Source organism: Blennius ocellaris (genome assembly GCF_963422515.1).
Source record: "Blennius ocellaris genome assembly, chromosome: 18".
NCBI lineage: Eukaryota > Metazoa > Chordata > Actinopteri > Blenniiformes > Blenniidae > Blennius > Blennius ocellaris.
Genome location: NC_137667.1, coordinates 21809057 through 21836796, shown reverse-complemented (window position 1 = coordinate 21836796; position 27740 = coordinate 21809057). Strand labels below are relative to the sequence as shown.

Genomic DNA, 27740 nt, shown 5'->3' with positions numbered 1-27740 from the left:
AAATTCCACTGGAAAAACCGATTGATGAAAAGATTCCTGGACACTGAGGAGCAACACATGGAGCTTGATATGATCCCTCACTTCGACAGACAACCAACGTAAGAGTTTCTTCATGTTATGTTTTATGTATGTACACTGCTGTGAAATCATGAATTCTGTCTCTTCTGATTTTAAGAACTATGAGTGCCAGTGTTTACATCATTATTCTTGTAAGACTTTTTGCTTTAAGGTGACTGTGAACCTCATTCTAATGTAAATTCCTCTTTCTGTCCCCAGAATGGTCATTGACGAAGGTGTCCACAGCGTACTGAGCAACGATTTGCTTACAGAACCAGTCCAGTCACTGAAGACGGAGGAAGGAATGGAACCGGTGGCCTTCTACCCTCCTGAACCTGCTCCTGTTCCAGAACCTCAACCAGAACCAGAACCTACTGTACCTGTCAATGACACTCTGCTGAAGAACCGGTGAGTGTGTGGTGAGCTCTGCAGTCACACTATCAGATCAGAAGAGGAAGATCTCGTGCGATCTGTCTTTTGTGATCATCAAGTGTGTCCCTTGATGGGTGAAGTCCTGTAGTGTGTGCCAGGTTTTAGAAAACCTCTGTTTATTTAGTCTTAGTGAGGCCTGAGTGTGCTTCATGTTTGGCTGGAACACCACACATCCTATTACAGGTTGATTTATTTTGGAAATCCATGTGAATGCTTGTTCTTACCATTTGTTTTTTGTGCCTGCAGAAAACGAAAGCATGGCGACCAGCAGAATGACAACCAGCCACAGATCAAGAAGCAAAAATATGCCTTCATGTGCTTTCTTAAGGAGCAGAGGCCGATTGTGACGGCTGAGCTCGGAGTCAAAAACAGTATGGTTTGGATTGTGGAGGCGGCAAAAAGAGTAAGTGTGTCTGCTTTTAGATGTTGGGGATGTGATTTCATACTGGCTTGTCTTTGTTCCTGTGTGTGCTAACAATATCTTGTCAACTCTTCACAGTGGTTGAAAATAACAAAGGAGGAGCAGGAGAAATACTATGATCAGGCCATAATAGCAGCACGGCTCCATGCAGAGCATCGTCCAGACCAGTCCTGCAGCGATGACCAGGTATGAACTCAGATCATGTAGAACAAATGTTCACGTCGTCACTAAAATATCCAAAGAGCTTTTTTAACAACTTGGTTATTAACACATTTTCTGTTTCTAGGAGGAAACAGGACCACAGAAAAGAGCTCGCACTATGTCCAATACAGAAGCTGCCCAACCTCCACCAACCGTGCTGACAGCCTCCACCAAGCTCTGGGAGACACGGCCAGATGTTCTCCAGGTGCAGCAGGCTGTGGCTGCAGCAGCTGGAGAACATCCTGTTTCTGTTCCAGAACCCAAACCAGAACCAGAACCCGCTGCACCTGTCACCCCCCCTCAGCTGGACCACGGTCCAAGTAGAGGCTTCAGTCAGGTGGTGAACATGAGCGCAGCTCCTCAAATGTTTGTCTCCCAACCTCCACCAATGGCTGCTCCCAGCACGTTGCCTCAGGCTGTGCTCCACGGAGAGACGGGGCCTCAGAACCAGGCCCTCAACCTTCAGCTGGTTGTTCTGAATGGACAACTGATGTATATTCTGAAACCTGTTGCTCCTCCCATCCAAACCTGCAAGCCCAGGTGAGTTAAGGTGGATTCATCCTCCATGAGAACAAGAATCAAGTTGGGCACTCCGGGGTCCAGCCACACAAAATTATGTCATTTTCCTCAGCCAGCTCCCTCTGGCCCAAGAAATGTGTTTTTGCTTTGCCAACCGTCCAGGCCGAAGTATGTCGATGCTGCACTGCCAAAACCTCAGTACTGCTGTGTGCTGCACATTCCAGCTCACTAGTTACTGCAGCAGTCATACTCTAATCATATTTAGCAAGTAACCTCACTACTGTATGAGCCCTGCAGCTCACTAACATGTCGGAGTGCGGAGTTACCTGATGTCCCTCAACACATCACCCAAAGCAGCGAGCTCCTGCAGTTAAAACTTGATGTCACAGCCAAACCTTTCTTTTTGTTCTTATGGGCTCTTATTGGAGTCTGCAGGAGCCTTCAACCTGTCCAGTTTGGGCTCTAATTAAACTGGGACTGTTTCTTTGTCTTAACCTGCATCGGCATCATGACATGTCACTTGTTTACCAGAGCTTTAATTCAACCTCTGAGTTTCTACACCAGTTAGAAATCATGTATTTGGTCTTAGTGAGGCCTGAGTCCGTTTCATGTTTGGCTGGAACACAACACATCCTATTACATGTTGATTTATTTTGGAAATCCATGTGAATGCTTGTTCTTACCATTTGTTTTTTGTGCCTGCAGAAAACGAAAGCGTGGCGCCCAGAAGGACGACAACCAGCCACACGTGAAGAAGCCACAAAACGCCTTCATGTGCTTCCTCAAGGAGCAGAGGCCGATTGTGAAGGCTGAGCTCGGAGTCAAAAACAGTGCGGATTTGAATGCAGAGTTGGGAAGAAGAGTAAGTGTGTCTGCGTTTAGATGCTGGGGATGTGATTTCATACTGGCTTGTCTTTGTTCCTGTGTGTGCTAACAATATCTTGTCAACTCTTCACAGTGGAGGTCATTGACAAAGGAGGAGCAGGAGAAATACTATGATCAGGCCATAATAGCAGCACGGCTCCATGCAGAGCATCGTCCAGACCAGTCCTGCAGCGATGACCAGGTATGAACTCAGATCATGTAGAACAAATGTTCACGTCATCACTAAAATATCCAAAGAGCTTTTTTAACAACTTGGTTATTAACACATTTTCTGTCTCTAGGAGGAAACTAAAGCACAGAAAAGAGCTCGCACTATGTCCAATACAGAAGCTGCCCAACCTCCAACCACCGTGCTGACAGCCTCCACCAAGCTCTGGGAGACACGGCCAGATGTTCTCCAGGTGCAGCAGGCAGTGGCTGCAGCAGCTGGAGAACATCCTGTTTCTGTTCCAGAACCCAAACCAGAACCAGAACCCGCTGCACCTGTCACCCCCCCTCAGCTGGACCACGGTCCAAGTGGAGGCTTCAGTCAGGTGGTGAACATGAGCGCAGCTCCTCAAATGTTTGTCTCCCAACCTCCACCAATGGCTGCTCCCAGCACGTTGCCTCAGGCTGTGCTCCACGGAGAGACGGGGCCTCAGAACCAGGCCCTCAACCTGCAGCTGGTTGTTCTGAATGGACAACTGATGTATATTCTGAAACCTGTTGCTCCTCCCATCCAAACCTGCAATCCCAGGTGAGTTAAGGTGGATTCATCCTCCACGAGAACAAGAATCAAATTGGGCACTCCGGGGTCCAGCCACACAAAATGATGTCATTTTCCTCAGCCAGCTCCCTCTGGCCCAAGAAATGTGTTTTTGCTTTGCCAACCATCCAGGCCGAAGTATGTCGATGCTGCACTGCCAAAACCTCAGTACTGCTGTGTGCTGCACATTCCAGCTCACTAGTTACTGCAGCAGTCATACTCTAATCATATTTAGCAAGTAACCTCACTACTGTATGAGCCCTGCAGCTCATTAACATGTCGGAGTGCGGAGTTACCTGATGTCCCTCAACACATCACCCAAAGCAGTGAGCTCCTGCAGTTAAAACTTGATGTCACAGCCAAACCTTTCTTTTTGTTCTTATGGGCTCTTGTTGGAGTATGCAGGAGCCTTCAACCTGTCCAGTTTGGGCTCTAATTAAACTGGGACTGTTTCTTTGTCTTAACCTGCATCGGCATCATGACATGTCGCTTGTTTACCAGAGCTTTAATTCAACCTCTGAGTTTCTACACCAGTTAGAAATCATGTATTTGGTCTTAGTGAGGCCTGAGTCCGTTTCATGTTTGGCTGGAACACCACACATCCTATTACATGTTGATTTATTTTGGAAATCCATGTGAATGCTTGTTCTTACCATTTGTTTTTTGTGCCTGCAGAAAACGAAAGCGTGGCGCCCAGAAGGACCAGCCACATGTGAAGAAGCCACAAAACGCCTTCATGTGCTTCCTCAAGGAGCAGAGGCCGATTGTGAAGGCTGAGCTCGGAGTCAAAAACAGTGCGGATTTGAATGCAGAGTTGGGAAGAAGAGTAAGTGTGTCTGCGTTTAGATGCTGGGGATGTGATTTCATACTGGCTTGTCTTTGTTCCTGTGTGTGCTAACAATATCTTGTCATCTCTTCACAGTGGAGGTCATTGACAAAGGAGGAGCAGGAGAAATACTATGATCAGGCCATAATAGCAGCACGGCTCCATGCAGAGCATCGTCCAGACCAGTCCTGCAGCGATGACCAGGTATGAACTCAGATCATGTAGAACAAATGTTCACGTCATCACTAAAATATCCAAAGAGCTTTTTTAACAACTTGGTTACTAATATATTTTCTGTTTTTAGGAGGAAACTAAAGCACAGAAAAGAGCTGTCACCCTGCCCAGTAATGAAGCTCCCCAACCTCCACCCACTGTGCTGTGACAGCCTCCACCAGCCTCTGGGAGACACCAGACAGTGGCAAGCCGTCAGGACCTGCAAGACCTTCTCTGCACCACAATCTGAATCACAGACGGATGTTTATTATAATTTGTTCATAAACACTTATTAAATAATTCCAAATGGTCTGTCCGCTTCTTCTCATGGTTTCTCCCCCGCCTGTGCGGTTTACAGACACGTACTTCCATACTAAAGCTTTTAACCAATCACATTACAGCCATCACCTGTTGCCGGGTAAAGAAATCTGCCTGAGACCTTCACATTCAATTCTGCAGGCGTCTGCAGTGTAAAACAAGAATCGATCACGCTGCTGCTTCAACCAATCACATTTTGATATTGCTGACTCAGAGCCTTCTAGCAGGCCTCGTGTGACCTCAGGGTATTCAAGCCCTCTGATTGGATCGTAGGGCTGGGCGATATGGCCTCAAATCAATATCACGATATATTGATCAGTTCACCTCGATAATGAGAAATGAACGATAACGACTCTACTGCCCTCCTGCACACAAATAAAACGTTTGTCCACTCGATGTCGCAGTTATATTGATAGTATGACTATTTATTGCCACTTTAAAGGACTGTAAAACTACACTGTCTGAAAATAAATGAAGAAAATACAACTTAAGCACTTTTAGTTAAAACGTATTGAAGAGCTGATGAGCACAGATGACAAAGACATTTGGTTGCAGATTTATTGTCAAAGCAATTTTCAAGTAAGACTTTTCCAAGAGGTCATTGAACGCACCGCAGTAGCATGTGGAGGTCACGATTTACTTGCGCTCACTCCAAACGCCATGGCAGGATTCAGGATTATATTATTTGCCATTATATTATTTTCAGAACCAGGAAAAGCTGACGCTGAAGCCAACATGAGCTGCAGCCCATGCCATACTACAAACAAATCCCACACAAGTGCACTCTGCCTGACAAGGAACCCCCAGCTGAGGCACGCCGAACACTGCTAGTCTCACTCAGTAACCCAAACAACCAGACTTTCACTAATTCAACAGGTTACTTACACCAAGGCGAGCAAGCTTCCATTCAGGAATGCCAGGTAAGCAGGGTGCTTGCAGTGAAGGTGGTTATATTTACAATATACATAGTGCTTAAGAAAAGCCAAAGGCTTTGGTGGGAGTGGAGCCGGAACGCAGGCAGGCAGCAACAGCGCTCAGTCTTTCTCTGGCCTCCATCAGCTCCTCCACACAGCTGAGCTCCACTTGGTCTTTAATCAACCAAACTGAGAGAAGCACGGGGTTACATGAACATTATAAATATTTTAATCAGGTTTTCATGTTTCAGTTTCTCTTTTACAGACTGAGACTTGTTTGGACCTTACTGAGCACGCTCAGTTGTAAAGTAAAGAGATCGTTTCAGCTTCTGGGAAGCGGAACGACTCCATCTTGTCAAATGTTTTCAAATTGCTCTTTTTGTCATTTGATTCCCTGGAAGCTGAAAGTGTTTAGTTTGCTCACAGTGCAAAGAGAGGAAATAAAACTACAAATGAAACAAGTGCAGCTGAAACTGAATCGGTATCATCTGTCCTACATCAGGTTATTTTCTAGTTTTCAAAATTATATTGAAGGAATAGTTTTTATAAAACTGAATTAAAGTGATTTTGTATCATTAGGTTGTTTTTCTGTGGCAATGAGATGTTAATAAAGTATATGTTTAATATTACTTACCAGCATTTACAGCCACTGGATCATCAGTTCAGAATGTGTTTTCCTGCAGCGCCCTCTGGTGGATCTACAGCCTCATTACAGGCCGTCACCGTTGCAACCAGATATCAACAGACCCCTACTGTTGCCATGGCTACCTAACACCAACAGGCTGCTGAGGAAAACAGGAAAGTGAAGACATGTCTGCGGCTGAGGCAGAAAACCGGATCCAGTTCATCATCGGAGACGTGGTGCAGGAGTGTGCAGTCCGAGGAAACGTTGTGTCCACCGCCCTGGTGGAGTTCATGGTCAGTGGAACCAGCCGTTCAGCGAGGTGGTGTTCATCTGTCACGGGCTGGTTATGGTGCTTTACCTTCCTGAAATGTCTACAGGTGAAAGCTGTCATCCTGGACCCCAGAAATGGTTTCAATGTGGACCGAAGGCTGACCAAGCAGGACGTGGACAAACTGGAGGAGGTAAAGACTTCCACTGTTCTGTTTGATATCCTGATGTCAAAGTCCCTCAGTCACACTGTAATAATGCTCATTGTGGAGGTTTATAAAATAATTATAGTCTTTCCTCTTTTAGTGAAAATATACATTCGAATCTTTCATGTTCAAGATGTCACAAACATCTTGAAACATTTTTCAGTCTTGAAAAACTTGAAATGTTAAATAATATGCAATAGAAAATGCAAAACTGACCAAAGTGATATGGCATTTCACAAGTTGTCGCTTAAGAAAATGTAGCATGTAGCACATCGTCTTGCTGCTTTGTGAGCTCTGAATTTTATTAGCATGTAGCCTCCCCACTGTCTAAGCCCCGAAGCACGTTAGCATGTAGCCTCGCTACTGTGTGAACATTGAAGGTGGATAGCATGTAGCATGTCACCAGGCCACTGTGTGAGCCCTGAAGGTGGTTAGCATGTAGCATTCATTCATTAATTTATTCATTTATTTATTTATTCATTCATTCATTTATTTATTTATTTGAGCAGTACACATTCTGCTCAAAAGGAGTGGGCTGAAGCAAAACGCTTATGAGCTCCACCCCCAAACTCAGAGCAACAAAACTCCACACTAGAATAGAAAGAACAAAACGTCAACAACAACAAAACATTAACAAAAAAGAACCTCCCACATTTCAAACGACTATATCAACATGGACCAAACTTACGACACACACTCACACACATGCGCATATACGTTGATCCGACTTCTCCTCCTGGTGGCAATGCATTTCTTCTTCTCTGTATATTTCAAAAATCTTTTGTTTGTATTTGTATTTGAAGAGCATTAGCCTCGCAATGGAATTTTTCTCATATTACTGAAACAGCTGAGCGAAATGTGTTTCTGAAAACATTTGAAGCCAGAAATAAGCTGCAGTTGAAAAGTTAAAACGTCACGTAACAGAAGTGTGCCTGCTGTGAGGTGGCGTGGCCTGTTCAGAAGGGTGTGGTCTGTGGTGAGGGGCGTGGCCTGTTCAGAAGGGTGTGGTCTGTGGTGAGGGGCGTTGCCTGTTCAGAAGGGTGTGGTCTGTAGTGAGGGGCGTGGCCTGTTCAGAAGGGTGTGGTCTGTAGTGAGGGGCATGGTCTGTTCAGAAGGGTGTGGTCTGTAGTGACGGGCGTGGCCTGTTCAGAAGGATGTGGTCTGTAGTGAGGGGCATGGCCTGTTCAGAAGGGTGTGGTCTGTAGTTAGGGGCGTGGCCTGTTCAGAAGGGTGTGGTCTGTAGTGAGGGGCGTGGCCTGTTCACAAGGGTGTGGTCTGTAGTGAGGGGCGTGGCCTGTTCAGAAGGATGTGGTCTGTAGTGACGGGCGTGGCCTGTGCAGAAGGGTGTGGTCTGTAGTGAGGGGCGTGGTCTGTTCAGAAGGGTGTGGTCTGTAGTGACGGGCATGGCCTGTTCAGAAGGATGTGGTCTGTAGTGAGTGGCGTGGCCTGTTCAGAAGAGTGCGGTCTGTAGTGAGGGGCGTGGCCTGTTCAGAAGGGTGTGGTCTGTAGTGAGGGGCGTGGCCTGTTCAGAAGGGTGTGGTCTGTAGTGAGGGGCGTGGTCTGTTCAGAAGGGTGTGGTCTGTAGTGACGGGCGTGGCCTGTTCAGAAGAGTGTGGTCTGTAGTGAGGGGCGTGGCCTGTGCAGAAGGGTGTGGTCTGTAGTGAGGGGCATGGTCTGTTCAGAAGGATGTGGTCTGTAGTGACGGGCGTGGCCTGTGCAGAAGGGTGTGGTCTGTAGTGAGTGGCGTGGCCTGTTCAGAAGAGTGTGGTCTGTAGTGAGGGGCGTGGCCTGTTCAGAAGGGTGTGGTCTGTAGTGACGGGCGTGGCCTGTTCAGAAGAGTGTGGTCTGTAGTGAGGGGCGTGGCCTGTGCAGAAGGGTGTGGTCTGTAGTGAGGGGCGTGGTCTGTTCAGAAGGGTGTGGTCTGTAGTGAGGGGCGTGGCCTGTTCAGAAGGGTGTGGTCTGTAGTGAGGGGCGTGGCCTGTTCAGAAGGGTGTGGTCTGTAGTGAGGGGCATGGCCTGTTCAGAAGGGTGTGGTCTGTAGTGACGGGCGTGGCCTGTGAGTCCACCCAACTCCTTCTTGGGGTATGAAACGTCTTGAAGAAGAATGTTTTGTGTCTGCTGGTTCAGGTGAGCAAGCCACCCTTCTTCTTCTTCTGGGAGAATGCAGGTGTCTGACGAATGTCTGCACATGGTGTAAGTGTCAACGCAAAAAACTGACTTGGATCAAAGACTAATGTTTTCGCTTCACAATTTAGATGTAAAGAAACAACAGAAAGCTGAAAGTGAGCATGTTGCTCCCGAAAAGTTTCAAACGGAAATATGTTGTAATCAGTGTCGTACCAGTACCAGTACCAGTACCAGTACCAGTACCAGTACCAGTACCAGTACAGACCTGAGCTGAGTGTAACATGCAGTCAGTCTCTTATGGTCTCTCAGTGAAGTGAAAGCTTTTGAGTTGTACACTGACAGTAATGAGCTTCTGAAATTACAGTCAGGTTTTGGATCGGATGATTTTCAGTGATATGAGACCAGCTGTAGTCTTTATTTAATGTCAGTTGTTAACATCAGATGTTGTACACAGTGTGTCTCGTCCATTATGTTACACAGTGTGTGTGATCAGCGATGTGACGAGCACCCTGCTGTGTTCCTGCTGTTCTGCTTCTTGTCTCACAGTTGTGTTTGGACAAACTCCTGAAGAAATGCAGCCCGACCCTGGACACCATCAAGATGCAGCTTTACTTTGAAAGGAACTACATCTCCAGACGTGAGTATTGATCAAAAATCTACTGTAATCACTAGAATGAGCAGAACAAGAGCCACCGTGCACCACAGAACATACAGACAAACAAAACAGATAAGAAAAGACAGTGCAGTGCTAATAATATAAAAATAGATAAAAATATAAATATAAAAATATAATATAAAAATCTATTTCGAAGTATTTTAGAATTAGTTTGTCCATTATTTCCTCCTTTTATATTATGGACACAAGCATCTTCATTAAGAGTATGTAATGTAATGATGATATAGGAATACCATTGTATATGGAACGTGAAACAGAGTGGGAGGAACAATTATGGCGCTTTTCCAGGACACAGTTCTCACGTCACTCACGTCCGCTCAGGTTCTGATTCCCCATTACAATATAGCGCCACCGCAGTGTGGCTGGAATCGTCAGAGCGAAAGTCATCTTCCCCCACAGGCATTGGGAAGAGCAGAGCTACAACTCAGCCTTGGAGATCAGCTGAAATCTTTACTTCCACTAAATGTGAATTGTTACGATCGTGATTTACTGTCCAGTCTTTTGGTTTCACTGGTGCCCCTGTTGACTGGTGACTTGTTACACCAGCTGTTCGTAGCAGCTGATGTTAAAATAAGACAAACAAACGCTACGATGCTCTAAACTTTCATGGAAATGCGGTTCACCAGTTGTGAATTTTGTTCAGGTTTGTATCATCTGCAGTTCATAGGGGATGCTGGAGGAACCAGTTAATCCATCCTTATGCCCGTCTCTCCATCGATCTCTCCATCCCTCCGCCCACCTCTTCATCCAGCCCTCTATATATCTATCCACCCATCCCTCCATCCATCCATCCCTCCACCCAACCTTCCATCCATCATCCCTTCATCCATCCATCATCCATCCATCCATCCATCCATCCATCCATCCCTCCACCTGTCCCTTCATACTTCAGCCTCCCCTCCTGACTAGAAGTCACGTGACCCTGTGCCCTGACCAGGTTCGGGACCAGGTTCAGGACCAGGTTCTGGACCAGGTTCAGGACCAGGTTCAGGACCAGGTTCAGGACCAGGTTCAGGACCACTTTAAAGGACCTGGTTCTGTGTGAACAGGAGAGTTCCTGGAGGTGGTCCAGCAAGACCTGCAGTCCAAACTGAGTGTAGTGAGACAGAGGATCACCGAGACCAGAGTGAAGACCCGGGACCAGCTCCAGACCGTCTACCAGGACCTGGTCTCCTACATCCTGCTGCACTCCGGCCTGGGCTCCACCGCCGAGCCCTGGACGGTCCAGGAGGCCACAGGTTCAGTCCAGCACCACACTGCAGACACAACTTCATCACAGAAACCCAACGTCTACATCAACCTCTTTGTTCTGTAACTGAAACCTCGAAGCTCTTACAAGTATTTTAATCCTGTAAAACTCAGAGGTCACATTTTCTTAAGTTGTACTTAAACGCACCACTCAAAGCAACACTATGGACCACAGCTCCCGTCTAACTCACATCAAAGTGTTTTAACATCCTCCACAGCAATAACACCCTCCACAGCATTAACATCCTCCACAGCAATAACACCCTCCACAGCATTAACATCCTCCACAGCAATAACACCCTCCACAGCATTAATACACTCCACAGCGTTAACACCCTCCACAGCATTAATACACTCCACAGCGTTAACACACTCCACAGCATTAACACACTCCACAGCATTAACACACTCCACAGTATTAACACACTCCACAGCGTTAACACACTCCACAGCATTAACACACTCCACAGTATTAACACACTCCACAGCGTTAACACACTCCACAGCATTAACACACTCCACAGTACTAACACACTCCACAGTGTTAACACACTCCACAGCGTTAAAACACTCCACAGCGTTAACACACTCCACAGCATTAACACACTCCACAGCGTTAACACACTCCACAGTATTAACACACTCCACAGCGTTAACACACTCCACAGCGTTAACACACTCCACAGCGTTAACACACTCCACAGCGTTAACTCCAGGGTTGGGAAGTTTACTTGAAAACTGTAATCCATTACAATTACAAGTGACAAATTTAATCAGTAACTTACTCTAAGTACAAAAATAAAAAAGTAATGTACCAGAGCACTTTTAGTTACTTTTGGATTACTTCACCAGCAAATAGAATGTGTCGTCTGCTCAGTGTGTTGACACGTCTTATACACAATTGGCACTGAACAAGTTACTATCAAAACTCAGTAACCAATCAGGTGTCGAACACTGATTTTTTTTTTTTTTTTAAAGAATCAAAACCACAATACAAATAAAACTTTCAATTTCTATTCATGAAAATGTGCCTATCTTTCCCAAACTCTCTCACTCTCTCTCTCTCTCTCTCTTTATTACCTTTTTCGTTGGGAAGGACTGTTCCTTCGGTCTCATGGATTCACCTTGTAGGAGGAGTTCAACACAAGTTGATGCCAAAAGGCGGACTTAGGTTTAGAGTCTGGGTGTCATGATCTTTTTTTATGTCCTGATGTGCTTCATATCCTGACCAATCTCAAAGATGATATCAAAGTTTGGGGCCATAGTGTGTGAAAATACAATTTCTTAAATTTCCTCCTACGAATAGGTGGCACTATGACTGTGAATGGACATCAGCATATGGACGAGTGATGACACACCTGACGTTTCAGGACTGGTTGAGACATGTATCATGGGGTGACAGGCGGTAGTGAACAGACTGACATGCAGAATTCTCTGAAAAGAGACAGCAGTGTCTGAGTTTTGGTTTAGTCTAATAAAAGGATGGTATTTCAAAGATCAGTCTCTGTGCCATCTCTGTGGGAGAACTCGACGGTGGCCTGAATCACTGCCACAGCATTTATTGTATTTATGATGCGGTTTTTGATGCTTTCATGTTTTTTTTAAGGTTTCATGTGTTTTTTTTATTGTTTTTTTTATGCTTTCACATAAAATTTGTCTCCTGGGACGAATTAAGGTTTTTGACTTGACTCCAGGTGTGTGTGTTTCCTCCCACAGTCCAAAGACATGCTGTGAGATTAATTGGTGACCCTAAATTGTCCCTAGATGTTAGTGTGCGTGTGTTTGTCCAGTGGTGGACTAGAGATCCCTCCAGATGTACCTGCCCTCACCTATCCACCTGTTTATGGAGCTCGATGTCTGATCCCTCTTCCTCTTCCTCTTCCTCAGCCGCCCTGCAGAGCATCTTCCCTCTCAGTAAACTGGGAGTCTTCATGGTGCTTTCGAAGAAGGAAAAGGAGGAGCAGCTGGAGGAGCTCAGCTTGACTGTCACTGGAATCCGACTCTTCAACAGGGCCTGCAGGGAGGGAGAGGAACAACTACGCGTCCACCACCTAAGTACACCTGCTTTACTGGCAAACCTTCTGCTTTAGTGAAGAGCTTTGATATCAGGACTGCCTGCCTCATAGAGCCCAGATCACAGTCAACACCACCATAGCACCAACAGGTCAGATCCAGATCCAGATCCAGATCCAGATCCAGATCCAGATCCAGATCCAGATCCAGATCCATCCACTGGGCTTGTTTGTCCAGTACGATGGTTTGGATTGTTACCTGGTGAAGGTGCTGCTGTCAACAAATACTGTTTTCATGAAATTCTATCCATGGTCTGAAACGACGGACCAGAAAACTCCTGGTCCATTGAGAACTATAGGAGCTCAACTGGTGGATGTGGTTTATGTGATGGATCTCGTGGATATGGACTAGTCAGACTTAAGAGATTACCTGATTTGAGTGTTCCTCATCATCATCATCATCATCATCATCATCATCATCATCTATCATCACCCCACTTGAACCCAACATGAACTGTCATCCTTCAAAGGCCCCACGCTTCCACACAATCTGTTTTCTTTGAGAGTTACAATTTATACATCTTTTACTTATTAATAAATGGGACTCTATTAGAGAGGTTGTGGTTCCCAGAAACAGATCAAGAGTAATCAATATTAAATTAAATTAAAGTAAGAGAGTGCTCCACACCACAATAACAAACAGAACCACACTATTCTTTTACGATTTGGACTCACTGAATCAAATAAAATGAGCAAAATAAAAGTCTTGCTTCCCTTTCTCACTTACCCATGAGGAAAGGGTTAATGAAAAATTGCTGCTGCATTAGAGGGCGGTGTTCTTGATCAGTGTGCTGGTTGGGATGCAGGGAAGAAGTGCCCCCTTCTGACTTCTTGCCACGTCATCCTTCTGCCTTAAAGCCCTGTTTCCACAACACAGAATGTGATGGTACGGAACGGAACGGTACGGCGAAGTGTCCTCAGACCCAAATCTGTGGTGTTTCCACCGGAGTGTGGTAAAACTCTGGGTGGGCTAGTGAGCTCTGCAGTTATGTGTCGCTTCAACAGTAGTTTCAGCCGGGGGTGGCACTGATCCGGACCATATGAATCCTCTGTTGTTGTTTACATACTCCACTTTGCGCTAGTTGTTTTGTTTACCTTTTTTTTTTTCCGCAGCCATGTAGCTACAATGGCAGCTTTCGTGTTTCGAAACAGTAACGGTATCCACCAGAGCACACAGCGGCTTGCTGGTGCGTTGGTGTCACGTCGTATCGTGTCCCGAGCTGCAGGACCGGGGCTGGCTGGCGGCTGGAAGGTGTGTATAGACACAGGCGGATGTCCGCGGCCGCCTCCGAGCTCCGGTCCTGGGACGACCGGTCCGGTTACAACCACCGAGCCCCAGTCTCTGGCCCCTGTTGCAGCTGCTCTTCCAGGACCCAATGCAGAAGTTGAGGCTGCTGCTCTGTGGCTGCAGCTCTGGCGGGTTAACAAAACAACTAATATAACAATATTTGCTAGATATTTAAATATTGCAGGCATGTCGAGAGGGAGGGAAATCACTGACCAATCAGCAGATGGCTAGATTTTACTCCTCCTTATCTGACCCACTCTGTTGTGCTGGGTACAACAGAAGAAAGAAAGGGTTACAAAAAACATATAACCCTTTGGTACGGTTATTTCAGCACCATCCACTTTCGCAGTGGGAACGCACCTGAACCGTACCATGCCATACCGAACCAAACCGAATTACACCAACACATTTTCTCCAGTGGAAACAGGGCTCAAGTAACCTCGTATGTTCTTCAGTAGTTTAGCCAATACAGTTTTCGTTACGCTATATTAGCACTGTTAGAGTACTATAGGCACATATGTGAGAATCATACAGAGCACAGGAAGAGACACTCAAACTGGATATATGACCACAGATCTAACAGTCTTCATGTGTCCTGATGTGTCCTCATGTGACCTGATGTGTCCTATTGTGTCCTCCCAGTGCCAGCAGTGATGGAAGACATTCTGACCGTCACAGCGGATAGTGTAGAAAACATCCTGGGTGGGACTCAGAGTTTGTCGTGGAGGTACACGGCGGTGCTGGAGAAGCTGAGCAACGTAGACTCGGCGCATGGGCCGGACTCAGTGGCTGGATTGGGTGAGGTGCCTGGACTGGATTCAAGCCCTGGACTGGATTCAATGCCTGGACTGGACTCGGTGCCTGGCCCGGGTGAGGTGCCGGTGGGCCTGCTGAAGCAGGCCCTGTACAACGTGAGGCAGCAGCAACACTTCCTCACCCTGCTGCAGGTGAAGCTCTGCCAGCAGCCACTGCTGGACGGGGAGACGGTTTCCTTTCAATTACATTCTTCAGAAATCTCCACTGAAACCTTCAAAAGTTTTAATGCAGCCTTTCATTTTGATTAAATTTATCATTTTTTTCTTTTCCTACAGTTGTACCCAATCATTTGTATTTATACAATTTGTCAATTTAGTCAACATAGATAGATAGATAGATAGATAGATAGATAAATACTTTAATGATCTCCAAGAGAAACATCACATAATCCAAACAGTTTCAACCTTTCAGTAAGACATTATGTTTTATTTGATTGTTGCACAGTGGTGCAACAGCAGTAACCAATATAAATTAGCACCGTACTCAATATTATGAATAAAAGAACAGATTGAGAGCAAGTTTCTCACAAAAATGTCCATTTATATACATATATATGTGTCTATATGTGTGTGTATATATATATATATATATATATATATATATATATATATATATTATAAACAAATATGTCCCATAAAATGAATAATGAATTAAATAGAAAAACTGACTGAGTTGTGTAGGACACTGTTACATAAAAGTCGTTGTGTGATGAAAGGGCTTTGCCCCGTCGAACACCATACTTTTTTTTTTTTTACCCTGTGGAATGCCACACTCAATCTTTCACACACCTTTCTAACCACATGGTGTTTTTCCACTTCCACCAGGCTGATGCACACGTGTGTGTGCAGCACATTGACGTCCTGAAGGCCGAGCTGTTGTCACAGTTGAAACAATCTGTGGAGTCCAAGACGGCTGTGCCAAGCACTCTGGTAAGTGTTGGGATTATTGGTTGGGTTGGTTATTTCTGTTACAATTACTGTAAGTAATAGATTACTGAAAGTAATAAATCACTGGAAGTAATTTATGAAAAATTGTATTATTCATGGAAGTAAACACTTACTTGCTCATTAACAACTCCTTAAGTAATTGAGTAATTACTTAAAAGTCAATAAATTAGTTATAAAATAATTTATGAATGAAAAAATATTAATTTGAATAAATTGTTTTTTTATCAATTCATAATTAAATGGGGCACCATCAGTTAAACTGGAAATAGCTAATACCAAAATATCAGTCTCGTTTGTAAAAAGGGCTGTTTAAGTTAGTTAATATTTCTGTTTAAATACAAAAGTGTTAAATAACAGGAAAGGTGTGAGATTTGAGCACAGACTGTTACAAACCAGTGAATTGTCAACAATAAATGCACAATAATTACCAGGAATCGGTCATTTCAGCTAACAGCGTTTATTACATAAGTGTATTGATTCATAAATAATTCAGAAATCATATCATGAATCAACACAAGTAGCAAACATCATCTAACACGGAGATCTAATCTACTAAACAAGCAAACACTATAGCCCCGTCTCCACCGCACACAAGTGCCGGGGCGGAGCGGAGCGGTACGGAGCAGTTCGGAAGCACAACCCCGACCGAAATTTTGGATCGTGTCTCCACTGCAGAGAGGAGCATGAAAAGTGGGCGGGGCTTATGAGCTCCGCAGAAATGTGACATTATAACAGAAAAGAACGTCGTCAGATGTAGATCTTATGAATCCTCTGTTGTTGTTTAAATTCTCCACTTTGCACTGTTATTTTTTGCAGTGGAAAAAAAAAAAGTTACTTTTTGCAGCAGTCATTTTTTGCAGCAGAGAGCTGCAGCGCAACTTCCGTGTTTGTTGTGAGAGAGCGAACGCTCCGCCCACTTGCTGGTGACTTGGGGCGACGTGCCCCGCACTCGAGCGCTCGGGTGCGGGGCAAGTGGCCGGAGCGTTCCCCCCGGTTGGCTGAGGCACAGACAAGGGAGTCTGAGCTTTCTGCTCAAACGCTTTCTGCTCCGGAGCCTCCGTGTTCCGGCAGCACAGCGCCGGAACAAGGAGGCGCCAAGCGCCGAGCTCCTTTTCATCGCTTCCGCGGTCCGTCCCCGCGATAAAGCGCCACTGACCGCGGCTGAACAGAACGCTGACCGCCTCTGGAAAGCGGAGCTGCCGGAGCGCGGTCAGCGCCGGAGACGAAAGCTCCAGACTCCGGTGTCACGGACGCGCATCCACGACACGGCGAGCGCTATGCTGCAAACAGAAAACTCCAACGCGATGCAAAGTCCCGAGCCCCGGTCCCCCCCGTGCCTCAAGTCCGCTCTTTCACAACAAACACTAAAGTTGAGCAGCAAAGAAAAGAAAAGGAAAATAAAAACAACCAGAGCACAGCTGACCACACTGACAGCAGAGGCTTCATCCAGCCAGCACATTAAAATATGGAGGGCGTGTAGTAAATCACTGACCAATCAGCAGACAGCAGCTCAACCTCAGACCCGTTCCGTGGTCCCCGGCACCCCAAAGGATGGGTAGCTGAAAAGCGGTCGCCTTTGGAGCGGTCTGGAGCGGTTTAGACTGCATTACATGTCGTGAGACGCGAGCCGGAGCGGTTTAAACCCGTCTAGGCTGGTACTTTCTGTGCGGTGGAGACGGGGCTCAAGTACAAAGAAAGTGTGTGTGTTTGATGGGAGTCTGAGTGGGGATGTAATGACCACAAGTGTCCACCAGGTGGCGGCAGAACTTGGTGGGTCATTGTGAGTGGGTGGAGTGACCTCTGACGTCCACATGGTGATGAATGAGTTGGGTCCTTATTCAAGATGGCGGCTCATTTTCACTCGACGCATAGCCGGGTTACCGAGGCAACAGCAAGACGCCCTCTGAGGTCATGTTTGCAGTCGGAGTTCTTGCTGGATGTCTATGGGGTTATATTTGTGCCAAAATTCTGAGCTTTGCTGAAATTTGGGGCGTGCGTTGAATTCTGATTGGTTACTTCGGATTCTGGAAGTGCCTCATAACCAACGAAGACGAAAAAGAAGAAGAAGAGGGAGAAACAAACTGCGAGGGAAAACATGTTGTAATCCAGGATCATTATCTTTAGTTTTTCTTATTTCTGTTTTCCCTCGCAGTTTGTTTTTCCCTCTTCTTCTTTGTCGGTTAGGGCTCACAGAATTTGCTCTCGAATTTTCTACTTTTTAGTAACATCTCTGGTGTCGTTGTCATTCAGCCACTCTTCAAGAACATATCCAAGTTGTGGGGACGCCTTCGGGACGAGGCAGAGCTGCTGAGCATCCTCAACAACCTCAGCATCAATCTTCAGCCCTTCCTGGCCTCTCAAGCCAAGATCTTCTCTGCAGATTACCTGGACCACCTGCTGGGGGCAGCAGAAGTGAAGACGGACGAGCAGAGGATGAATCAGATGCCAGGTAGGACTGAGGGAAGGAATTAACCTCATAACACTAAATCACTATGATCAAGATCATATTCTGGTTGGGACAGTGTCTAGTCCAGCGCTCTCCAACCCCGATCCTGGAGGGCCCCTGTCCTGCATGTTTTAGCTCTCTCTCTGCTTCAGCATACCTGAATCTAATGATGATGTCATCACCAAGGTTGTGAAAAAGCCCAGTCACAAGCTCTTTATTGCAGTCAGATGTGTTGCAACTGAGAGACAGCTAAACACTGCAGGGCAGGGGCCCTCGAGGACCGGGGTTGGAGACCCCTGGACTCACTCTTATAAAACAGAACTCCTGACAGGAAGTTGATGTTGTTTGTGGTTGTCATCATCCCACATCCTTCCAGATCAACGAGTTGACCCAGCTGAGCTGAAGATGCATGAATGGCTTTGGCCATCTGGTACAATGGATTTCCTCGAGCTCCCGCTGGAGTATAAGGGATATTGTGGATACAGACTGGCTGTGGATGGCCTTCTCCTTCCAGGTACCCTTCTCTTCATACAGACCTCTGAATTCTATTCAATTCAACTTTATTTATGTGGCAGTGCGGTGGGTTTGATTTTATTAAACAGAATGCAGACAACGCCACCTGGGGAGTTTCGCCCCAAGAGTTAGTTAGAATGGGAACGGGAACACTGTACAGGAAGCAGGAGGTTGGTGTTATCAGACAGCCATCAGACAGGGGGGCTGAACCAAATACACCATGTGACACACCAAAACAAGGACACCAAACGTGAGTGGTACTGCAAAGAAAAGGGAAACACCGCCACCAGGGGGTCTGGCTGCCAAACACTGAGGCCCAGCAGCTCCTGTCAGGCACGAAATGGACAAAAAGGACAATGGAAAACAATGGAACCAAAGAAAGAGTCAAATAGAATAGAAGAACACTACATCAATACAACACTAATTTTTAAACAATATATATAGTGAAGGCCCAGAGACAATGTAGGTCAAAAAAACAAAACATAAAATGAATAAAACTGAGCTAAAGTGAATTAAAACAACCATAAAATAACAGGATTGGATTAAAACCAGCCAATCTCCATAGAGCTGGATAAAAGAATTCTCGAGATGTCACAATAGAACCCCAGCAGCACAGAACATGGCAAAGCAAAACCGCATGGCAAAACAGCAAGTCTGTGGGGAGTGGCAGCCGGCTGTAATTGCCTGCACACCATGGCTTTGAGCAGACGTGAGCTGGAGTGGGAGGAGCCAGGAGCCATGGTGATAGTGGCTCACACACAGCAAAAAGCCCAGAGTTGAATTAACTCCCACAGAGTTTATTTGAGACCGACCGGTCTCAAATAAACTCTGTGGGAGTTAATTCAACTCTGGGCTTTTTGCTGTGCAGCTGCACAGAGAGCTTGGAGACAATCACAAGCTCGTGTGGAGCCAGAATGGCGCAGAGAACGAGATCCCTGCTTTTGGAGCAGCACTGGACTCCCAGCAGCTGTGGGAGAAACTCGCATGGCACAGTTCCTTGCAGTCTCACAGAAATGCGCCACGCCGCTGCATCCACCAAGTCAGAGTGCAGGGCAGGTGTTTGCGGACGCCTAAATGTGCTGCACTGTCAGGGGCACTGCCCACTAATAAGTGTACCAGTCGTGACGGAGAGACAGAGCAGGGAGGAGGAGCAAAATCCATCCTGCGACATTCATATAGCACCAAATACAATGAATGTATGTCCATCCACCCATACAGGCTCCACTCCACTACTTCCCCTACAAACACCTCAGTCCCTGATGACTCTGGAAACCTTCTGGTTTTATTGTTAGGGTTATTAGGGTCAGGGTTAGTTAGGTTTAGCATTAGTTGAGGTTAGGCTTACGCTTCGGGTTAGAGGTAGGGGTACGGTCAGTGAGATGACAGTGAGATGAAGCTGTTCTGGTTCACCACAGGAAACAGCAAGAATCCTCACTCCAGTTTGTGTCTGTCTTTTGCAGGAAATCCAAACATTGGAGTCCTGAAACACAAAGAGAAGCTCTACGTTTTCAGTTCCAGAGAAGCTGCCTCAACATTTGCTGCCAATGTGGACAACTTCGTTTCAGAGGTGGCAGAAAAAGCCAAACGCTCCCCGGAACTCATCCAGCTCCTCCAACTGCAGCAGCAGCTTCCTGCCGCCGGTGTGTCATCTGAGGTCAGCAGCCTGATACATAACTGTGTTAGAAAGGATGTCTTAATGCACCAGCAGGCCATTCTTTTTATCAAATAATGTTGAGGTGAGCAGTCCATTCTTATTTACAAATAATATTGAGATTAAATTGAACTAGTTACTGGAATTAATCACTAACCCTGAACACGCTTAGTCTGTGACTGACTGACAGTAGCAGCGGCCTGCACCCAAAGGGACTACCTTCCCTTTTCAACAGCCTCCTCTATGTCATGACTCTCATTTATTTATTGTTCGATCGATAGGTCGGTCGATCGATCGATGGATTCCAGACGTGATCTTTTTAACATGTGGTTAATCCTATATATTCCACCTACCCACATACCTACAAATATATTTACATATGTAGTTGATTAAATTGACATGTTTTGAAAATATTTGAAAAGAAATATCTTTATTCAAGTATCCACACACAGATACAGCCTAAGTCCAGTTACGATGCTTCTTTTAAGAAGCACGGAGATCCAATGTGACTCCAGCTGCAGTGAATCAGAGTGACTCACTCAGTGCTAACAGCTCAGGTAACGCCAACACCGCAATATTACAGCTATCTGCACATTGGAAAGACTGTGAAGGCCAACATGTTACTTCATCAAGTCTCTCTTATTCTCTATCGATTCGTTCCACTACTGTTAAAAGGAGTAACTGGGAAGTGTAATCACAGATAATAACTATATTTATTTCTGTGAAGAAATAGTTATTATTCCATCCACAAGCCACAAGAAACCCAGACTGAATCTCACCCTGGTTTCACTAAACCATTTGTTCTACGACTTGTGGTTTTCTAAATGCAGCCAGGCGAGAGATTGCAGGTGAAGTCCATCACCAAGAGAGACGGCTGTGCACAGACAGTCATCCACCCCATTCAGACCAACATTGACAAGACCTACGAGTGGAACGAGTGGGAGCTTCGGCGGAACGCTCTCAAACTGGTGAGTCATGAAGCAGTTAGATGTGCACAACTTCAGACTGGAACCAACAAAACTTTATCTGCATAAAGGCATATTTTATGGGTTACATTTGATGTTCGTATTCCTTTTATGTTATTGTTCCGTCTAATGGCTGCTGCGAATGGTTTGATAAAATTTGCAAAGAGAGATGGTGAGAGTGGACACCCCTGCCTGGTGCCTCTCTCGAGATTCAACCTTGAGGAAGTTTGATCATTTGTTTTAACACAGGCACTGGGTGAGGTGTACAATGTTTTTGTCTAGGAGAGGTCATTTTGTCTAAATCCAAATTTCTGTAGTGTAGTGAGTAGAAATGTCCAATTTACCCTATCAAAGGGTGGTGGTGGGGGGGGGTATAGAAATAGAGAGTACGGAGCCAAAACCAAAAAAAAACAATCCCAAATTCATAGGTGACTTTAGTGGTGACGTAAGGAGTACCTGCTTTGTTTAGTTTTTTCATGCATATATATATATATATATATATATATATATATATATATATATATATATATATATATCCCAGCGTTTACAGTGCAAGTTCAAAATGACTACCATTATCATAACATTGCAAGCATCATGTATTTTAACAATGTAATACTAATTACTTTCACCTTATTTAATCAATCATAATGTTTATGAATGTTGCTGTGAAATATTTACCTGGACCTCAGTAAACCTGTGTGTGTGTGTGTGTGTGTGTGTGTGTGTGTGTGTGTGTGTGTGTGTGTGTGTGTGTGTGTGTGTGTGTGTGTGTGTTTGAGGAGTTAATACTCATTTGTGAGGACCATCAGTAGAGCCAGGGTGTGATGGCGGGGTCCTGGTACAGCTGGCCGTTGACGTAGAGCCTGTCCACTGTGATGACGGCTCGGGATCCTTTAGCGATGAGCTTCTTCCTCACAGGAAACAGCAAGCGACGGCGGTCTAAAATCTCCTTCGGGAATTGGTTGTTCACGCTGAAGCTCGTCCCTCGCAGTTCCCTACCGCGGCTCTTCACCAGTTCTTTCAGCTTGAAGTGTTCAAACTTAGGGATGATGGGCTGCAGCTGCTGGTTGTCCTGGATGTGGGCAAAAGTGATGTTATTTACGGTGTGTAGGGAAACTTGCACACTCGCAGCAATGTTTCCGCATTTTCCTCCTCCCGTTCTGGAAGTCCCGCAAAGACGAGGTTGTCTCTCATGCTCCTGCTTTGAAGATCCAGGATGGATTCATTCATCTTCTTGTTCTCCTGAGTCAGTCCGTTCAGTTCCTGGTTAAGCAGCTTCACCTCGTCTCTCAGCCCCAGGTTCTCTGCTGTCAGTTCCGCCATCTGCTATTGGCTGAATTCCAGCGAGTCCCAAAGAGCTTGAAACTCACAGTGGAGCTCCTCCACCAGGGCTAGTCGGGCATCGAAGCTGGACAGCTTGGTGTTGATGTTGTCCCGGATGTCCTCAAACTGTTTGGATGGTGAAGGAGCCGCTGTTGGGGAGTTTTCAGCGCGGCTCCTCTTCGAAGACGAGGTCTGCGGAGTCTTTGACATGATGAGACGGTCGTAGTCCTCGTCCAACTAGGCTTGAAGGTCTTCTATTGTTTCCTCTTCCAGCGTTATAATTTAGCTTTATTTACCCTTTGTTTCTTTGTTTGGTTTAGTTTAGTTCTTTTTTTTCCCCTCAGTGGTTAGAAAAGTTTGTTTTACAGCCTGGGTGTCGCCATGTTGGGTTGCAGTCGGTTACGTCACACTTGAATTACTCACTGCGCATGTCCGCCGATGATTTAGTTTCTAAAAAAGAATACGAAGTTGTTGCCATTGTCTGCAGTTCCACTGGCTGTGGGACTGAGCGGTCTGAGGTGGTTTATTGAAACAAAGAGCTGCTTTGAGCTTCCAGGGCTGCTTCAGATGATGCTGGAATAGAACTGACCATGTTGCTTTTTGAGGGACTGACAATAGACCCTCTGCTGCCCCCTATAGACCTGTTTGTGAACAGTGAACCCTAAGGCTGTGTACCATTGTCCCAAACCAGGCCCAGCTCACTAATCAACCAGGGGACTGACAGTTGTGACTGTTGTGGGTTTGTGGAGAACCAGGATGTTTAATAACTCACTGATGGGGATGAGGTGAGGAGATGCTGAAGAGACTCAGGGTTGATGGTGATGATCAATTGAAGGAAATGATCATGTGGTCGGACACGACCAGATTGTAAATATGGAGATTGCAAAAGGGGGCAGTGAAGACCAGGTCCAGAGTGTGACCCCTGGAGTGAGTGGGAATGTCAACGTGCTGTTTCAGACCAAAACAGTCCATTAATTGCATGAAATCTGCAACTAAAAGTCAGGAAGGGGTGTGAACATGAATGTCAGATCTCCCTGTATTGGAACGGTGGCTGAGTTTGAGCAGAGGGTTCGAGAAGTTTGTAAATCTCTGGAAGGATTTGGTTTGGGGGTCGATAAATCAAAAGAACTGTCATGGATGGATGGATGATGGATATATATATATATATATATATATATATATATATATATATATATATATATATATATATCAAGAGCTATATACGTGTATATATATATATATATATATATATATATATATATATATATATATATATATATATATATATATATATATATATATATATATATATATATATATATATATATATATATATACGTATATAGCTCTTGATCAATCCCTGAAGGGAAGTTTGACTGTCCTGCAGCTCATCAAAAGACAACATCAAAACATCAACCACACTTCCATTCATATATCACTATTTCATAGACGCGACTCAAATTAAAAAAGTTAAAAAAATGCCAAATAGTTGGTTAAAATCTACATAAAATTAGTTAAACTGGGATATGGGAAATGGAAAAAGCAGGGTTGTTTGGAAATATACCTGATATACCTTTTGTTTTTCCTAAACTCAGACTAATATATATATATATATATATATATATATATATATATATATATATATATATATATATATATATATATATATATATATGTATATATAAAAGACTCTTTCTTAATGACAGGTAAATGCAATAAAGATTTGCTTACACAGAGCATCATCTAGCGTGTAATGATGTGTCGGTCTTTATCTTGTGACTGGCCTGAGTGTGTCAAATAATCTGGGATAACACATTTGATTTAATCCTTGACTACAGCTGAACCTTCAGGATTGCATTTGCCGGTTTTCAATGTGATTTTCGTCCTCAGGCTGACCTGCGGACCAAAGCGACTATCTCCACACAGACTGATCGGAGCCACATGAGGCGGGACAACAACAGTCAGACCTGGAACATGAAGGACGCCGCCTGCATCACCAAGAGGGAGGGGCAAAGCAGCATGCCCACGCCTCAGGTCTACCTGGCAGGTCTGAGGGGGCGGAGAGACGCCCAGGTCATCAAAACCCACCTGACCAGCAGTGTTACCTCCACTGAACAAAATTATTAGTCAACGAACCTTTGTCACGGCCCAAAACTTAATAAAAACCAGAAAATCTGATAGAAAATGCCTCTCCTTTGTCTCAGTGTCTCCATGGCAGCAGGCCCTGATTGCCTTAGCGCTCCATGAGGTGCCTCTCCCACCTGTTTTGTGTAGGACATTTTCTTACAGTTCTTTTGCATTTTTTTTGTCAGAAACAGTCGAATTGTTCACAAAAGTCAGAGCAACCTATTCCTGAACATTCTGCACGTTTTGAGGTGCTTTTTATGTCCGGCCTCCCAATGATGAGTTAGGCAGCAAAAAAAATGCCATAAAAATAATAAGAAAATACTATACAGGTAGTTAAAATACCATACAAAATTATAATAATATATATTGTGTTTATACACCACTGTTAATGAGCCAATTATGACTCATGTCAACTTCTCATGTCTATTAGCAGAATAAACATTTCTATGGAGAAGCTTTACGAGGAGTGTGTGACTGTAAACAGCCTTCTGACAAACCTCACTACAGAACCGCACTAAAAACAGAACCTTATTAAAAAATAGAACCTCACAAAAAAAAACAGAACCTCACTACACCCCTCACTAAAAAGAAACAGAACCGATTGTGCTTGATCTGGGGAACCGGCGAGGATCAAATCCTTCCACAAATTATTCTTTTCTGGGTTTGTCTCTGGTGTGTTTGGGTTGCCGTGGGGTGCGGGAGCCGGTTTCTGGGGTATCCGGGCTTGCCCCCGGCTCCCCTCGGGGGTGGCCCTCTATGTGGTCGGCTTGTGGCGGTGCTGGGGTGGCCGCTCAGGTTGGTGGCCCGGGCTCGGCGTCGTGGTCTTTGTCAGGGTGGGGTTTTGGGGTAGTCGGTCTTCCCCGGGGCCTTTTTGGGCTCTCAACTCTTTGCGCCCCTCGGCTGCATGCCTCACTGCACCGCCTTCTAAACCACATTACAGTCATCCCACATACACCTCATACAGACCTTTTGAGTTCTGGAGCCAAGCAAAGGAGGGTATGAGTGTATTCTTGTGGTCATTGACCACTTTACCCGCTTTGCGCAGACTTATCCAACAAAAAATAAATCAGGCAAGACAGCAGCTGAAAAGATTTTTCAGGACTTTATTCCCCATTTTGGACATCCTGAAAAGCTGCATCACGATCAAGGACGGGAGTTCAAGAATAGTATGTTCCAGAGATTCCAACAACTTTCGGGAATTTCTCATTCTCGTGCAACTCCTTACCACCCGCAGAGCAACCCAGTGGAGCGGCTAAACCGCACACTTCTCCAAATGTTGTTCACATTACAAGAGGAAAAAAGAGTGAATGGAAAGATCATCTGCCTCAGATTGTGCATGCGTCCAATTGTACAAGGCATGAACTCACTAGATGCTCCCCTTTCTTCCTGTTGTATGGCAGAGCGCCACGGTTATCAGTTGACTTGCTCTTTGGCTCTCGGAGAGAGACTGAAACACAGAATCACCAGACATTTGTACAAAAGTGGGCTGTAAAACATGCAAGCTGCTTACCAAATTGCTGCTGACAACAGCCAAAAGTCCTCAGCCAAAGGAAAGAAACAATATGATAAATGTGTCAGAGGATTATGACACCTGGATCATTCTATAGCCAGGTGACAGGGCTCTTGTTAGAAATCTCTCAGCGAGGGGAGGCCCAGGAAAACTATGGGCGTATTGGGAGAAAGTCGTACATCGTGTAGTGGAGAGATTGGGAGATGGACCCATCTATAAAGTGCAACCAGAGAGAGGCAGCAAAACAATGCGAGTATTGCACAGAAATCTCTTACTGCCAGTGAATGATCTACCTCTGGAAGATGACTTACCTGGTGCTGAATAGACAAAGCAGAATAGGCCTTCACAGCACAGCAAGTCGATTGACCAAACAGGGACAGACAGTTCTGATGAGGAGCAGGAAGATACTTACCCGTGGGATCTCTGGAGCAGAATCCCATGCTACAGACTCGCAAACCCTCAACATCAGCAACCTGCTATTCCAGCGCAATCTCCTCAGCAACTTGAACCAGTGGATCCAAACACAGTTCCTCAAGATCAGCCGAAGCTGTGTGTTACAGCCAGTGAGTTCTATCCTCCAGATAGATGAGAAGCTGTGATGGAACCCAACATTGAGGATACTGAGAATGGACCAGGACCAGTGGACAGACTAGATCGAGGAGATGATCTGAATAGTGGAAATATAGGAGAAGATGATGACGTGAGGAGGTCACAGAGGAGAACAAGACCAACACCAAAGTTCACATATGATGTCCTTGGTCAACCCTCATGTCACAACTGGAATGCAAGTGTGAATCCCTTCCTACTCAGCCAACCCCTGGGAGAAACCTATAGTTTTTCACCACTCCCTTGTCCAATCCCTACCCAGCCATATTACAACTGGTATCCCCTTGTACACGAGATCGCCATACAGAGCACTAGCAAATGTCAGGAGACATTTTATTTAAGTGGGGGAAAATGTAGAGGGTCAAAAGATGACACATTAAAAACCTGACACCCCTTTCATTTTTCATTAAGTTTTATTTAATTTGATGTCTCATCCAGATACATATCATGCTCCTACATTTAGTCGCTAGGGGGCGCATCGCGCGAGTGGTATTGAGCAGATTTAGGCCGCACACAGGAAGAATAAACCTTCCTGTATGACCAACAACGCTAGCTCAACGTGTGTCTGCTCTCTTCATGCCACAGGTTAGTAAATTGTAACATAAAATGAGACAAAAGTGCAGACTTTACTGGTATAGAAGTGTGTTGGATCGACCAGAATATGCGTGTTTGTAAAGTAAGTGTTTGAATGAGCGATTGGGATGAAACAGCACTGAAAGCCTGCAGGCTATTGCTAACGCTAGCTGAGTTGAATGATAGAGATTTGTGTGTGTGGGAATGAACCCAAAGTAATTGT

General features: G+C 45.3%; 1 protein-coding gene across 1 annotated transcript; it reads left to right on the top strand.

The window, feature by feature from the left end:
• Window positions 1–6341: 6341 nt before the first annotated feature.
• On the top strand, window positions 6342–24828 carry cfap206 (cilia and flagella associated protein 206; the record flags this gene model as incomplete). The annotated part of the gene is made up of 12 exons (XM_080514448.1): window positions 6342–6449; window positions 6534–6617; window positions 9303–9393; window positions 10482–10670; window positions 12568–12735; window positions 14683–15026; window positions 15705–15785; window positions 18054–18252; window positions 18626–18763; window positions 20223–20416; window positions 21244–21381; window positions 24592–24828. 12 exons carry the CDS (start codon window positions 6342–6344, stop codon window positions 24826–24828), a joined length of 1971 nt encoding a protein of 656 aa, XP_080370574.1.
• Window positions 24829–27740: the final 2912 nt, after the last annotated feature.